Source organism: Halichoerus grypus, chromosome 14 (genome assembly GCF_964656455.1).
Source record: "Halichoerus grypus chromosome 14, mHalGry1.hap1.1, whole genome shotgun sequence".
Taxonomy (NCBI): domain Eukaryota; kingdom Metazoa; phylum Chordata; class Mammalia; order Carnivora; family Phocidae; genus Halichoerus; species Halichoerus grypus.
This window is the reverse complement of record NC_135725.1, coordinates 84,027,134-84,043,441: the sequence shown is the minus strand read 5'-3', so window position 1 is coordinate 84,043,441 and position 16,308 is coordinate 84,027,134. Positions and strand designations below refer to the sequence as shown.

At 40.8% G+C, this 16,308-nt stretch overlaps 1 protein-coding gene across 6 annotated transcripts in view; it reads left to right on the top strand.

The window, feature by feature from the left end:
* Window positions 1–315: 315 nt before the first annotated feature.
* GOLGA1 (golgin A1) overlaps window positions 316–16,308 on the top strand; it is a 44,327-nt gene continuing 28,334 nt past the window's right edge. For 2 of the 6 annotated variants that reach the window (XR_013443842.1, XM_036112923.2), the window contains exons 1-10: window positions 316–460; window positions 1,243–1,292; window positions 2,138–2,440; window positions 7,524–7,614; window positions 9,611–9,685; window positions 10,620–10,717; window positions 12,091–12,123; window positions 14,506–14,634; window positions 14,954–15,123; window positions 15,611–15,722. Coding sequence is in view for 5 of the 6 variants with exons in the window: in XM_036112923.2 (XP_035968816.1) it covers window positions 2,306–2,440; window positions 7,524–7,614; window positions 9,611–9,685; window positions 10,620–10,717; window positions 12,091–12,123; window positions 14,506–14,634; window positions 14,954–15,123; window positions 15,611–15,722 (843 nt within the window). In the remaining variant the exon portion in view is untranslated. Of the gene's footprint in view, window positions 461–627; window positions 784–1,242; window positions 1,293–2,137; window positions 2,441–7,523; window positions 7,615–9,610; window positions 9,686–10,619; window positions 10,718–12,090; window positions 12,124–14,505; window positions 14,635–14,953; window positions 15,124–15,610; window positions 15,723–16,308 lie in introns of those variants that run through there. The other 4 variants (XM_036112924.2, XM_036112925.2, XM_078061752.1 and 1 more) reach the window with 4 other exon arrangements.

The window sequence follows — 16,308 nt, the reverse complement described above, 5'->3', positions numbered from 1 at the left end:
AGGATTCAAAACCGCACAGCTCACGCTGGCCCCACGGCACCAATGGGGTGCTTTTCGCTTCTACCACAAGGCTCCTCCCACTGTCCCGCTCCGCACCGCCCCCTTAAAAAAAAAAAAAAAGAACAATAAAGGCTTTGGCCACCCAGTCATCATCCACGGGTCGGGCCGCTGGGTGACGTGGCGGGCCGGCCTTAGGGAGCGCCCAGCCTCGTGCCCGCGCCCTCCACCTGCCCCAGCCCAACCGCAACCGCGAAGATCTCGCCGTCGACCGCGGAGACCGCGCGCGGGCGCATGCGCGTGGCAGGCCCGCCCCGCGCTCAGCCACTTCCGGCGCGCTAGTGGAGGTGCGGTTCCGGGTCGCTGCTCCGCTCGCCGGCCGGCCGTGGGGGCTGGTGACGCGGACCGGCGTTCACGAGAGGTCCCGGAGGCGGGGCTCTGCCCGCTGCCCAGAGAGCGGCAGGTGCGCGGGCGGGGGCCGGAGATGCCAGGAGGCCCCTCTTTCTCCCGGTGGCGTCGTTCTGCCCCAGACCCAAGGCGGGGGGCGGTACCGGGGTGCTGAAGGGGCGGGGGTGGGGGCAGAGGAGCTGCCCGGCCGGGGAGTCTGGAGCCTAGGGTTTCAGGATTTTTCCCCTCCGAGCGACCCTGGACAAGTCACTACTCCTCTCTGGGTCTCAGTTTCCTTGCTGTCAGATGGGAGAGACGTTGAGTCGTTCCCTTCTTTGACAGTCCAAACGCGGGCGGTTCTAGGAGCCTGAGTGAGTGGGATCCAGACTGCCGTGGCAGGTACCTGCCTATCCCTGGGCGTAAGGCAGTTGTTTTTTTTTTACCCAATTTAGCCATTCTTTTTCTCAGCGACGTTCTTAGTGCGAGTCAAGGTTCTGTGACTAGACAGCCCGGGTCTGGCCAGGTAAACAAACAACGTGTGACTGTCAGAATCAACTGAGAAATAAATACTGGCCCTGGGAAACCGTAATCTCATTCAAGTTGTTTTTGCTGGGGGCTCCCAAGGTGAAGTAAATTTAGGCACCAATGAGAGATTCTGTTCTTTGTGCCTGTTAGTGAAGCTCTTGGGCAGATCACAAATGCAAAGGAGAAGGTAACCCCTGAGGATTGTGGCAGTGATAGATTCTCCCCTCTGTCTTCTGGTTAATCCTCCCTCTCTCCTCTTCCATTTCCCCCCAATATTTTGGCCTTACACTTGAAAGGAAATACCCAATGCATTTTATCTTTGTTTTCATGCAGGACAGAATGCTTTGACCTCCAGGCTGTTTTAAATCTGGTAGATAAGCCAGGTGAGTAGGTGGTTTACAGACATTGAAGAATTGTACAGATTTAAATGGATAATCTGAAGTGGTAAGAAGTCATTTGTAGATCTTAGAGCAGAACTTAGGTGTCCTCCACAGAACATGGAAAGTTAAGGTTGGAACCAGAATATTGGTGTTTCATATAACACTGGGAGGAAAAGACGTTTGAATCTCATGTTGAATATCATGTAAAGCATTCTGAAGACAAAACTAAGTTCAGGTCATTTTAATCACCCTTAAAGAGAACCATGCAGTATTTCTAAGAAATGTTTAAGGGTATCTGATGCTTATATAGGATAGTTGTCTGGCTTGCCTGTTTTTTCTAGGTTGTCAGCTTTTTCTAGTCAACAGCTGTTGGCAAACCATCCTAGAACATTAGAAGGTTATACCTTTATCCCCATACTGAGTTACATATTTTTGTCTTCATCTTTAAAAAAAAGTAAACTGTAGTTAATATTGGAGGAAGGATTCCAAGCCATTATGTGATGTTAATGTGTACCCTGGGAAATTTTACTATATGTGTTATATGCCGTAGCCAACATGGCGTAATAAAGAAAGAGTAAGGACTTGTGAGTCAGAGTCCTGGGTTCAAAAAGCAGCCCTGCCACTTAAGCACACACTCTTTGGCAGATTACCTCATCTCGAGACTGGATTTCCTTATCGGTTTATGCGTGTGAAGCACCTGAGTGCTTTTTAAATGTTTGGCAATTGTGTTCTATTAAATGTACATGTAAAATTATGAAACTTAATTTTGAAACCTGAAGCTTAACATAGCAACTCAGTGGCGAAATCTCTCCTATGTTTAACTTAGCTCTCTTTTGTCTGATTTATAGATACTGTCCCATAAGCCCTTGGCCCACATCTAAGTGGGAATGCAGCTATCTTGGATGTCTGGAACTTTTTAGGCACCAGTCTCTGAAGTCCTGGTTGCGCGCCTAAGGACTAGACTACTGGGGTGGTTCACGAGCTGGTCATCTGTGCAGGATAGCCACACAGCAAAAATGTTTGCAAAACTAAAGAAGAAAATTGCAGAAGAGACTGCTGTGGCCCAGAGGCCAGGAGGTGCTACTAGGATCCCACGGTCGGTGAGCAAGGAATCGGTTGCCTCTATGGGAGCTGACTCAGGAGATGACTTCGTAAGTATCTTCTCTAGTTTTTAATATTTGGTACAGTCTTGATCTATTTTTAAAATAGTATTTCAGAAAGTCTTTTCCATAAATATTTTCTTTTAAAATTGAAAGATTATGTGGAGTTCATATCTGATTCTTCCTACTCTGAGGTGCTTTTCTGTTTTTTTTTTTTCCTATTTTTTCAGAGTCCCTTTTCATATTCTCTACATTGTCCTCTTGTACTCTTTTTATACCCTATGCATCTTCTTTTATATTTCATTTCTCAAAAAGCCTTGGCCTATTCTGCAGACAAATATGCTTTAAGTCATTGTTGCCTAACATGGTCTGTGAGTTACGGTGTGGAGTTAGAGTACACTATTTTACTGGGAAGTTGATGAAAAGATGACACCCCTGACTGCAGTATGTCCCTTATTTGTAAAGGACCTTTGTGTTTGGAAAGATTTCAGAAAAATGAAGATGCTGTTGTGTTAGGTAGATGTCATGCCTTAGGATTAAAAGTATGTCTCTGACATATGACAGGATCCTCTCAAAGTCAGATTTTTTTTTAAATAATTTATAATGCTTGATATATGTAAAAGAATGTATATAAGTGTAAAGTATAAAGCATAAAAATAAAATGAATGCTTGTTAATGTGTCACCTATCTAAAGAACTAGAACATTATGGATACTCTTGAAGCCACTTGCATGCTCCTGCCCAGTTCACTTTCTTCCTCCCTGCCCTCCAGATAACCCCATCCTACATTTTATATTTATCATTCTCTTGATTTTTAAAATATCCTCCCAGATATGTATATATTTATAAATAATTTGTTGTGTGGTGTTGCTTATTTGTGAACTTTATAAAAGTGGTATTCCATAGTTTTTTGGTTTTTTTTTTTTTATTTGTCAGAAAGATTGAGAGAGAGGGCGCGCTCTCAGTAGGCACAAGGAGAAGCAGGCTCCCCGCCGAGCAAGGAGCCCAATGTGGGACTCGATTCCAGGACCCTGGGATCACGGCCCGAGCTGAAGGCAGATGCTTAACCAACTGAGCCACCCAGGCGTCCCTCCATAGTTTTCTTGAACTTAACTTTTTTTTTTTTAACTTGCCATGTTTCCAGAATGCATCTGTCTTCCATGAAGCTGTGATTCATTTGTTTTTACTGCTGTGTAAGATTCCAGCATTTGACAAGGCCACAATTTATCTCTGCCTTTTCCTCATGATAGTTGAGTTGTTTCCAGGGTCAGATGAGTCGTCTTCCTCCTTTCTTATACTACCTGTCCTGGGTCAGATTACATGGCAGAAGCTATTACGTTATTGGGATGGAACAATAAGATTACCTGATCTAAATCATTGGCTGCTGTATTTAACAGGAAATGTAGTGCACATTTGATCCCCAGGCTGAAGGATATAGTTTCAGTGCTGAGTTCTGTGGCAGAAGTACCTGCTTTGCCTTCATGATGACATGCTAAATGAAGTCTCTCATCTTGAAGGTATTCCAGGTAGAGATACTGGCCTGAATTCAGGAAGTATTTTCCTTTGAGACTTCTAAAGTAGTCTACTTGAACTTACTGTCTATAAGACACACCTGTGTATCCCACTGCATGTATTTCTCCAACCAGATGCTTTTCCTCTAGTGTCTCAAATTCTAAAATGAACAAAACTGAATGCATTAACTCCATCTCCAAATGTGTACCTCCATCCCCCAAGTCACCAGCAAGAAATTTTTGAAGCATTTTAGACTCTTCCCTCCATTTCTTGGTGTCCAGTCAACAAGTACTTTGGTTTTCCATCTTCTGAATGCCTCAGCCTTGCTCCCTTTACTCCCTGTTAGTAGTGCATTTGCTTCCATTTTATTTCAAGCTGTCTTTCTTTTCTGGACAAATGTGGTAGCCTGTCTGGACTCCTTGCCTCCAGTAACTCCCCAGAGCAGATGTGTTCATGTCTCTTCAATGCGTAAAACTCCCCGGTGGTTTTAAATCCCTGGGCACCGAGTCTCTAAGGAGACATGTCTCTTCAATGCTTGAAACGAAAGTGGTTTCCCCATCACCTTCAAGATGAAGTGCAAACTCATACATAGGTCGTGGCACAGCTTACCTGTCCAGCCTCATCTCACTCTACTTTCCTAGACACTGTGCTCCATCCACGTTGAGCCTATTGCATTTCTAGAATGGGCAACATTCCTTCATGCCCACAGATTTTTGCATTTGCTGTCTTCTCTCTCTGAAATATCTCATCTCTTCCTTTTGCTCCTGAGTTCCTCTGACAGACTTTGTGCTTCCTTCAAGACTCCACTTACGGGGCGCCTGGGTGGCTCAGTCGTTAAGTGTCTGCCTTCGGCTCGGGTCATGATCCCAGGGTCCTGGGATCGTGCCCTGCATCGGGCTCCCTGCTCAGCGGGAGGCCTGCTTCTCCCTCTCCCACTCCCCCTGCTTGTGTTCCCTCTCTCACTGTGTCTCTCTCTGTCAAATAAATAAATAAAATATTTTTTAAAAAATTTAAAAAAAAAAGACTCCACTTACATGTTACTTTCAAGAAGCCCTCTTGACCCCAACTGCCCTTGTCACCCCCTCTACCACTTGCCCCTCCTGGCCGAGTTTGGTCCCTTATCTCCTACTGACCTCTGTAACAGCACCTATTACACTGCATTATTGGTGATTTGCTTGTTTGTCTCTCACTAAACTGGGAGGCTTATGAAAAGCAGTAGAGAGTAGTAGTTAGGAACTCAGGTCAGGTTAAGGAGTCAGACCTAGATTGGATTCCCAGCTTCATCGTTACTATGTGACTTGGGGCAAGTTCCTTTTCTATGCCTTCATTTCCACATCTGTAAAATAGGAACTGTACTTGTCTTTATTAAAGTATGTGTGTCGAGGTCCCCAAGGTTCACCCTGAGATTCAATTATTTAGGAGGACTCACAGAACTCAGCATGGTTTTACTCACTGCTATGAAAGAATACAAAGCATAATCAGCAAAAGGAAAAGGTGCATGAGGCAAAGCCTGGAGAAAACCAGGTGCAAGCTTCTAAAAGTCCTCTCCCCGTGGAGTTACACAGGACATACTTAATTCCCCCAGCAATGAGTTGTGACAACATACGTAAAATGTTGTCTTCCAGGGAAGCTCCTTAGAGACTCGGTGCCCAGGGATTTTATTGGAGGCTCTTCACATAGGCACCCTCTGCCAAGCATTTACCAAAATTCCAGACTCCCAGAAGGAAAACAGGTGTTCAGCATAAACCATATTTTTGTACACAAATAGATTAGATACAGTGAACTGTTCTTATCAGGAATGGTGGGAACCCTTTCAAAGTCTAAGTTCCCATAGGCCATCCCGGGGCTGGCCTTACAAGCAGACCTTGCTAAGGATTTTGGTTGCAGGCCTGCGATGCTACGTCTTCTGCCTGGTGAAAAAAACATTTCGCATAGTGCCTGGCTCTTAACAGGTATTTCATAATAGTAGCTGCTTCTGCTGCTGTTTTAGGTGGGGACTCTTTGTTTCACCACTGTTCCCAGTGCTTAGCACAGCGGAGACAAGGATGTCTCACTAGCAGTAATAATCATAACGCCTACTAATGACAGATGATATGTGTTACAACTAATTATGTGCCAGTCTCTGTTTTAGGGACTTGACAAGTGTTGATTTATTTAATCCTCATCACAGGAAATTGATCATGTTTGTGATCATAGTGAAATTGATCTGTGAAATTGATCATGTTTGTTGTCATAGTTTATGTCATGATTGTGATCTGTGAAATTGATCATGTTTGTTGTCATAGTTTACATAAGAAATCAATGCACAGAGAAGGTGACTACTTGGCCCAAGTTCTCATTTTATAAGTGGTGAGGATGGGACTTTAACCCAGGCCGTCCACCTCCAGAGACTGCCTCCTAACTATAAACTTTACCAAGTCTCAATAAATGTTGGACTGGGCAAGTGTCTAGATGCGTAAATGAATATTTAAAGTGAATTTTTCAACCACCTTTGAAGATATTTTGGGTATAAGATGGGGAAACATGACTAAAGAATAGATACTAGATAAAATTTTGTTAGGTGTGGTAACGGTATTGTGGCTATAAAGGAAAATGACCTTGTATTTTGGAAATGTTTATCCAGTATTTAGGGCAAAATGTCATGATGTCTGTTATTTATAGTACTTCAGTAAAATAATAAAGCAAATAGGGGAAAACATCAGCATTTATTAAAGTCGATGGAGAACGTTCATTAAACCATTCCCCCTACTGTTCTGTAGTTTTAAAAATTTTATAATCCAAAGAAAAAATATAAAGTAAGTTACTTATTAGCAATAGTAAGCAGTGCCCAAAGTAATAGTAATATCCAGACATTTTTAAATAGATTGTTGAGGGTACACCTGGGTGGCTCAGTCAGTTAAGCATCTGCCTTCAGCTCAGGTCATGATCTCAGGGTCCTGGGATTGAGCCCCGCATAGGGCTCTCTGCTCAGTGGGGAGTCTGCTTCTCCCTCTCTAATTCCCCCTGCTCTCTCACTCTCTCTCTCTCTCAAAGAAAATCTTTTTAAAAAATTTTAAAAATAAAATAGATTGTTGGGGAAAATTGATGTCTCATTAATATATTGATTATTGAATCCATATTATCTGCTAAAGTCTTTGATGCATTTTAGATGAAGATACTGAAACTTTATCAATCAATTCAGTGATCAGTTCTTCACCAGCCTTTGACCCCTTGTTTAAGAACCTTCCCCCTCTTTCTGCCAGGACTTTACCTTTGGAAAAATAAAGTGATTTTCTTTTTTATCACTGAAAATATATTCTTTGTATTATGTACTTGGTGTGATATGATCATAATGGATTTGTTTACCACTGCTTATTCTAATACTGTGTACACACACACACACACACAGAGTTTGTCTGTTTAGCATCTCCTACCTCCTCCACATTGTGGAAGGGGATAGTGTTGTTTCTACTTTATAGGTAGAGAAGCTAGGACCCAGGTATGTTAAGAAGCTCTTCAGTGATCACAATTAAAGTATAATGAAACCTGAAACAAGAGTTGTTACTTTCTGGTTCAGTACTGGGGTCTCACACTGCTGAAAACCCATGTATAAACGTGACCTCTTCTTGTCTGTATTTCAACAGGCTTCCGATGGAAGCAGCTCCAGAGAAGATCTTTCATCCCAGCTTTTGAGAAGGAATGAACAGATACGGAAATTAGAAGTCAGACTTTCTGGTATGTCTAAGAATTCATAAAAAGCAAGCAAAGAAAACTTGCCTTGGCTGACCCTTTGTCTATATCAAATAGCCATATAGGATAACCTTATGGTTATATTGACATATATTGACATATTTCTTAGTCAAAATGGAGCAATTTGTACCCTTTTTGTTCCCTCCTTTTGTTAGTATTTTGAATAGTGTAAATTCAAAACTGAGTTTTAAAGTTTAAAAAAACAACCTAGGTTTTTCTGCTCCTGACGTTTCTAGCCATGGATATAAAAGGTATGAAAAGTATATGTAGACTAGATTTGATGATCTTTCACCTGTTAGCATAGCTTTCAGGTGGAGAAGGGTAGGGGGTAGTATTTACAGGGAATGGCCAACAGACAGATTCTTCAGCGCCAGAGAGGGTTTGGTGCTACGTTGCCACTTGCTATAGGTACATATCACCTGTGTAAGTGTCCTTCTGGGTCTTTAGACCACTTTCCAATGATATTCAACTCCTGTATAGAAGCTGTAACTCTATGTCTTTTGTGTGTAGTTTACAATTTACACAACTTCCATTATATCCTTTGCCTGAACAGGGCATGTTTGTGATAAAGTTGTGAGTTCTTATTTTGGTTTCTGCCAGTGGATACATTTTGAAAGTTTCATCCTGTGAAGTGGTCAATGGCTTCTGTGTTTCTTTTTGTCCCTTGGCCTTATGCACATTTTATTGAAATGAAAGCCGTAGACTACAAAAGTCACCAAATTATATGCAAAATATCTGTGTTTGTGAGGTTATCAAAGGTCCGTAGTATAGCTCACAGCTCCCAGTTGGTCCATTATCTCCTTTTGTCCTTACTATAGCCTTACTAGGCTTAGCGAGGTTAAGGTCACACAAGTAGTAGGTGGTGGAGCTGGGATCCAAACCCAGATTTGCTCGCTAGAGTCCATACTCTTAACTACAGTCTTCTTTAAATTCAATTGTTACAATCCTGTTATACCTACTTGTAAATAATATCAGGAACAGAGGTGAAATAACTTTACATTTGTTTAATGTTGGGGAGAAAGCTGTGAAATACTACGTGCCTTTCCTAATACAGAAGACGGAAGAATTGTTTGGGCTTGACTGAAATTAGAGAAGGGACAGGGCAGAGAACGGACACTTAGAAAGCCCGGTTATGTCCCGGGTATCTTCCTCCAGGTTCCGTATGAACAACAGCAGCAGCTACCTCTTATTGAACGTCTTACTGAAGTGTGTCAGGTGCTTCTGGCATAGAAAACACCTAGTTTGTTATCTAATTAGGACACATAAAACACTTAGTTTACTAAGTGCATTTGAGGCCATTACGATTAATACCATCATTTGCTAAGTAAAGAAACTAATACTTAGGATCAATAATTTGCTACGGTCTCTCAGCTACAGACTGAGAGCTGGGATTTGGCCCAAGCCTACCTACTTTTCCCCTATACCGTACTATCTTCTTTGGCCACCCAGGTAATTAATTCTGACTTTCACCTTTAGTATGGCATAGGAAGCTCAGTTCCTGTGTAGAAAGGAAACTGACTTTTCTAGAGAACTAAGTACTTTCATGGTAAAGACCATCCTGTGGTAAGGTGTTTGCTATTGCCCCAACCACTCTTAACTCAGTTGTATGAACTGTGAGCTGTTCAATGAATTCCCTTTGCCCTATCCTATTGCTAATACTGGAAGGGGAAGTGAAAACTGAGGTTTGAAATTAACGAGCAGGGCGTTTCTGATGACCAGACTAGGCCCAATTCTTGCTCTCTATCCAGGCTAAACAAATCTGCCTGTTTGTATTCACCATTTACACCGTGGATGGTTTGTACTATACCTGTTTGCCTGTGTTGTTCGTTGTTAATGGGAGGCTGTCTGCCTAGCTTTCCTTAACAGCAATGGTTTTCAGGTTGAGAAAATCATCATCATTTTCACTCATTTTTTTGTTTAATTAACTTCCTTTCCTGATGTTTGTCCATTCCTGGTATGTGCGTCACCCTCCTCACCCAAGACTATGCTGAACAGGTCCGAAACTTGCAGAAGATAAAAGAGAAGCTTGAAATTGCATTAGAAAAACACCAGGATTGTACGTATTTTTTTTCCTGCTTTTTTTCAATCTTTTCAGGGTTTAGCTTTTTTTAATGAAACAATAGTGTATGGTTAAGTTTGTCCTTCATCATAGTTCACATCTTTGTAAGTGTACTTCTTAATCAGGGTGATAAAACATTTGTCTGGTATTTATAAGCATACAATTCCTATTTATGTTGTGTTATGGGCATACTTCTTAGGAGAAGGTCAGTATGTGTATCAGCTTGTCTTCATCTAGTTGACCAGTTTATTGGCTGCCGTTAGATTTTAGTAAAATCATGTGCCTGGCCCTTAGACCTAGATTAGGAGCCTGGTTCTAGCTGTGGCTTCATGCTGCTACATTCAGAATGGGGGGAAATCTTTAGCTGTCATCACTCCTCCAACAATAGAACATACATTTTGTTTAGTCTATCCTAACTCATATGTTCTCCTTTGGATTCAGTCCAAGAAAGATGCTAAAGAAGTAGAAAGTTATTTTCTGTTGATATAATATATACTAAAAAAAATTTGAAAGGAAAATGAAGTGAAAGAAATGTTTTTTGTTTTGCGTAGTTTTGATTTTATTTTTAATTCTGATAAAGTGGTAGTAACCATCACTTAGCAACAGCATTAGCATCTTCTAGCAACCTACCTAACTCATGTTCTATCATTGTACCATTGAAAAAGTTACCTTTTGGCATCTTCCTAAATGTATATACTTGCTTGTTACCAAAACAGAACAAGAGAAAGCAAAAAAAACAACTGTGGTCTGTTACTAAGCCCAAAAGATTCTGGGAGAGTTGAGACGGATCAGGTTTTTCCCAGTCTCATTATCCACTTATGTGACCTTGATCTTTTTTGTTAGGTGACAGTTGTAAAGTAATCACATGGGCTATTTGTCATGCCGTTTCTGAAATATTGCCATATCTCAAATAGAGCCTCTTTGTTAACAGCTTCCATGCGGAAATTTCAAGAGCAGAATGAGACATTCCAAGCCAACAGAGCCAAAATGGCAGAAGGACTGGCTTTGGCATTAGCCAGAAAGGACCAGGTATTTTATATGTGATGCCCAAGACTGGTGGAAAGATTTCACTTAGTGACATGATTTCAAAAATCATGACATAAACCTGGCAGAAAATATTTACAGCCTAGGAGAAAAGGAATGCTTATATAATTTACAGTTGTAATCATGAAATGCATCCAGAATATGAGAATATCATTCTGTCATTCTATGTAACTTTGTAACAGGGAGAAGGGAAATCATGTGTCCTAATCTGGTGGCATATCCCAAGAGAAGGAAAATGGTCTCTGTCATCTAAAAACCTGTCTCAAGGCCTAGACCCCAAACATTTGCCTCTTAGAGTGGAGAATCCTATCAAACTAGCCAGCTTCTATGATGTACATGGTTCTTACAATCTCTGTTCCCTAGTGTCTTCAACCCAGTGAGTTAGACAGAAAGGAACTCCTGTAGTCTCATTAGAACCATCCTTTGACAGATGCTGAATGAATAAGAAAGGAAAATAGTACTATTACTAGCTATTACAATAATTATGAAGTATATTTTGTTTGATGGCATTTTAAATTTAAGAAAACCATCAAGATATTATAGTGATAATCTTGATTTATTAAGTAAGACAGGGTCAATTTATTATGTTTTACTTAAGAAAATATATAATTCATCTACAGTAGGTGGGTGGGTGGATGGGTAAAGTGAGTATTTTAAAGTGAGTATTAGGACATTTGCTAGCCAGAAAAAGACATTACTCACCAATACTTAGTGGATAACTATGGTATAAACGTATATAAATGAAGATATCATCTAAAATTGGTGGATTCTGATTGTAGGCACTTGGAATATGGCTTTTTGTACCAATGGTTATTTTTCCTCCTGTTCTGTGATTTGTGAATAAGGGGCATCATCCTTTTTCCTTTAACTTATACCAGATGGCAAAAAGCATATTGGTAAACTCAAGATAAGAAGGAAAATAATTATGAGGCGCTGATGAAGACTGTCCCTCTTACCTTCATTAAATTAATTTCTAAATATCAGTTATAGAGTTACCAACTCAGCTGGTCCCAGCTACCCACTCCCAAGAAATAATAATAGTATTCATGGAAAAACACTCACGAATAAAGTGAAAAGCTGCATCAGAACACCACATTACAGCTTTGTTGGGTGCTCTCCTTAGTAAAATCTGCAGGTTTATATTTGTGTTCTAGAATTTTTTGTAAAATTCATTTTCTTCTCCTTTTAGGACTCTTGGTTCTCTTAATACTAAGCCAACTTTATGGGGTTTTTTATTTGCTGTTTTGGTTGGTTGCTTGCTTGCTTTGCAGGGGGAGTTAGGTTGTTTTGTTTTCTGAAAACCTTATGTTACTGATACTCTTCCCTGGAAACTGTACTTTTTTGTTGTTTTGTTTTAGGAATGGTCAGAAAAAATGGATCAGCTTGAAAAGGTTAGTTTATCTTTTATTTTTATCTCAGTATGAATGTCGGCCTCTCCTCAGGGCTTGGAAAATGGCTTTTCTGATACCCAGTGTACAGATCGCTCTACCACCTCTTAGACTTAGGGTGCTGGTTGATTCGACACTGACTTGAAAAGCTCATGCAATCCCCTTTCTTGAGGGGCGTGCTGGATATCTTTGTTTGCCCCTCCCAATATCCTCTCCACCCCTCTCTTACCTTTCTCTGTGTCCCTGGAGGCTGATGGACACTGCATCAGCTGGGCTCCGTTGCCCTCTGGTTTCCAACGGTTCTGCCAGTGGGGAACTCCAAAGGAACTGTGGGTGGAAGAAGAGTGTGGTCAGGATTTATTCCTCCAGCCTTCTCCATGTGGGATCCCTTCAGGTTAGTTGTATCCCATGGCCAAAGGTCACAGCTTTAGTTGGATATTCCTGGGTTTCTCTACATCCCCTTGCCCCTTCCCACCCAACTGTTACTAGCACATTAGCTTTGTGCTTTCTTATACCCACAGCTTTGAAAAGTCCCTTTATTAAACTCTTCTCAAAAAAGACTGCCATCTGTTTCCTGCTGGGGCCCTAATTGGCACTGTGGTAATGTTAGGAATACTTTTAGAGGAGGCAGTGGGGAAGGAGGGCATTTTTCAAGGCTCAGCATTGAGCAGATAAGAGCACTTCTTAGCTAAACACAGACGAGGAAAATTGATTACTCTAGCACCATAGCTTGTGTAACACTGTGTAGGTGCTTAATGTAATGTATTCCTGGCTCCCAGACATGAACAGGAAGATGAAATTTCAGGCCTATAGTTAGAAAAACATTTTAATTTGAAAGTCAGCTCCCTCAGCCCAAATTATATGCTGCTACCTAATTCATTTTTTGTTTTCATTGAATACTCATAAATTACTCTTCGTGATAGAAAAATTATTTCTTAGATTGATATATTCAGTTGCAAAATATATTTACTGTTTGGGTGCCTGGGTGGCTCAGTCGGTTAAGCGTCTGCCTTCGGCTCAGGTCGAGATCCCAGGGTCATGGGATCGAGTCCCACATTGGGCTCCCTGCCTCTCTTTGTCTCTCTGTCTCTCATGAATAAATAAATAAAATCTTTTTAAAAATGAAATAAAATAACTCATTTCTAATATATATATACTGTTCATTTTATTAAGTAGGTGAGTTTTATTGTTGCTACATTCTTGGGATAAAACTCCAAGTTAAACCAGTTCTCTGTGTGTGTTCTGTAGAAATCTGATTATCAGTTTATTAAAGAATGCTTGAACATATGTATGTAAGGAAAGAATTACAGGAAAGTCAAGCTATCTCCCAAAGAAATTTGTGCTTAAAAAATCTGGACATGGTGTTAATGATGGTCTTCTTTAATATGGAGGTATTGGTTAGGTTCAAGTTTTCTTTTCTTAAAAGAAACTTAAGATTGTAGTAGTTGAAATTCTCATTGAACTATTTTTTATCTTTTAAATTTATGGTGAAGGATACATACAGGACTGAACCTACTTCAGTGTACTAAGGCGATCCCCACCCCCACTCCCCTGCCCAAAGAGGTACTGGGAAATATTTTAGACCCAGAAGAGCAATGAGACATCTATGTAGGTCTTTGAAGCCACTGTAATTTTTGGAAATGTATTTTTAGACTGTTTTGATTTCTTTTCAATCAGGAATTGGAAACTGTAGCAGCAGGGTTTGTCCTGAAGAGAATCTATCTTGGGAAGCTGTCATTTAGTAAATTGTAACCTGCTGACACCAGTCATGTCTAATTTTTGTTGACTTCCTAACTGAAATTGCTAACTGACATCAGTTCTACTTAAATGCATCTAATTTTTTCAGGGTATTCAGTTTTACTCCAGTTATTCGTGTTGTTCATCCAGTTCAGTATGTCACTGAGAATAGACATGTAAAATGAATATCTGCAATTTCTAATCAAACTTAAGAACTTTAAAGTGTCAAGTAATTGTTGCTCTTATTCCCCTTATTCACACCTATATCATTTAAAACACATTTATTTTTAACTTAAAGAGAGTTAGATAATGCTGTATTGGTCATATCACCGTAAAGCTTCCTGTTATTTATTATTGTCTGCTGACAAGAGAGTTTTTTAAAGATTTTCCTTTATTAAGAAATCTGCTGGGGGCACCTGGCTGGCTCAGTCAGTGGAGTGAGCAGCCCTTGATCTCAGGGTTGTGAGTTCAAGCCCCACGTTGCAGGGAGAGATTACTTAAAAATAAAATCTTAAAAAAAAAAAAAAAAAGAATTCTGCTGAATAAAATAAAAACTTTGTGTAGATTTTTTAAAAAAGCATTCTGCTTACATAATATGGATCTGTGGTGTCTTCATTGCCTGAGATGATGTCTTCTTTCTCCAAATAGGAGAAAAGGTTTCTGACAGCTCAGTTACAGGAAATGAAGAACCAGAGTTTGAATCTTTTCCAAAGGAGGGATGAAATGGATGAATTAGAGGGGTTCCAGCAACAGGAACTAAGTAAAGTAAAGCACATGGTACGCATTTTTGTTTTCATAGCTACATGCTGTATAGATGATAATTACTCTGATTTTACTAGTCATCATTCTCTAATTGATGAACATACCCTAGTAGTCTCTGATATTAATCATATATGTATGTTTTTCAGCTTATCAAAGCGGGAAAGTTCTGTTTGAAATGTGCTTCCTTTTCCTTTTCTTTCTTTTTTACTACTGGGCCCCTTATAAGCTCACAAAATTGTTATGAAAGTTTGGCTTGTTGGTCCATATTTTTAAAAATAGGTCTCAGTAGTATTTCTTAGTAGTGGCCCAGTGAAACTTTCTACCTTTGTATCAGCTTTTAAAAAAAGAAGAAAGTCTGGGGAAAATGGAGCAAGAGTTGGAGGAACGAACCAGAGAACTTAGTCACACCCGGGAGGAGTTGAGGACCTCCAGTCAGATGTCATCAGACTTGAGCCAGAAGCTAGAAGAATTGCAGAGACACTGCTCAGCGCTGGAAGAGCAGAGGTTCTTGCTTGGTCTGTGGGGCCCCCGGGAAGCGCTGTTAGTGTAGCTCTGGCTGTAGCTTGCCTGCCTTTCCCCACTGCTCTGTGCAACACTTCTCTGATCTCAGTTCTGGCAGAGGCTTCTAGACTATCCTTACCTGCCCAGGGCTCGAGACCCTCGACACCCAACACCCTCCCTCCCCTTCACCTGCCTAAGCTCAGCTTCCAAGCCTGCCAAGTGATTCAGATGTGTTTTTGTTTCTAAGCTATTGAGTAACCAAAGGCAGATCATGATTTTTTGCTTAAACCTGGGTTTAAGCAAATTTAAGGAATTTTTCTCTTTGGGCTTCTACTTCAGAAAGAGCCAAGGAGTCTTCTCCACTGATAATTTGCACATGCCTGACATTTGCAACCCTGACATATAAAGAACATCTGTATTTTTCCTGTAGAAGAGTGTCTCTTAGATGAGATTTCCAAATGTGTTTGTTGTCTGCTTTCTTTCAATGAAGAGATCATGTGACAGCTTCAAAAACAGGTGCAGAAAATAAGGTCTCAGCCCTGGAGCAAAAGGAACAAGAGCTCCAAGCGTTCATTCAGCAGCTTTCCATGGATTTGCAGAAGGTGAGTAGAGCGCTAGGGGTGGATCCAGGTTGCTAGGATTCATCAATGGGATAGAAACTAAAGCCATCAGGATTTTCTGTCTCAGGGTGGCTGCTGAAACTTCTGTTTCTCATGTGGTCTGTGTGGCCCTAGTTCTTGATCTAGCCAGGCTGTGTTCTCATGGAAGTGGCCACACCGCTGAACAGAAGAGGTCAGTATTGTCCTGGCAGGAAGTCTCAAAACACACCATTTGATCTGCACAAATTTGTTTCTAAGTACTACATGGTGGACCTTGAGCATAAGAAAATGTTAACAGTCATGGTTGATGTGGCCTAATCCGGTTTGTTCCAAATGATAATCTTTATAATTCATTCATTCATTTGGCCAACATGCATTTATTGCCCTCCTATTATAGGCCTGTGCTAAGTTTTGAGACTATAAAGAAGAATAAAAAGTATTATTGACTGTAGACTAGTGTTTCTCAGTGGTAGGTTTCTTCTCACCGTTTTGAATACAACAGTTGTATGATTGTCCCTCACATTGCAGGACTTTAGCTTTCCTGGCCCCTGGGTTCTTAGTGCCAGTAGCATCCTTCAGGCATTGACAG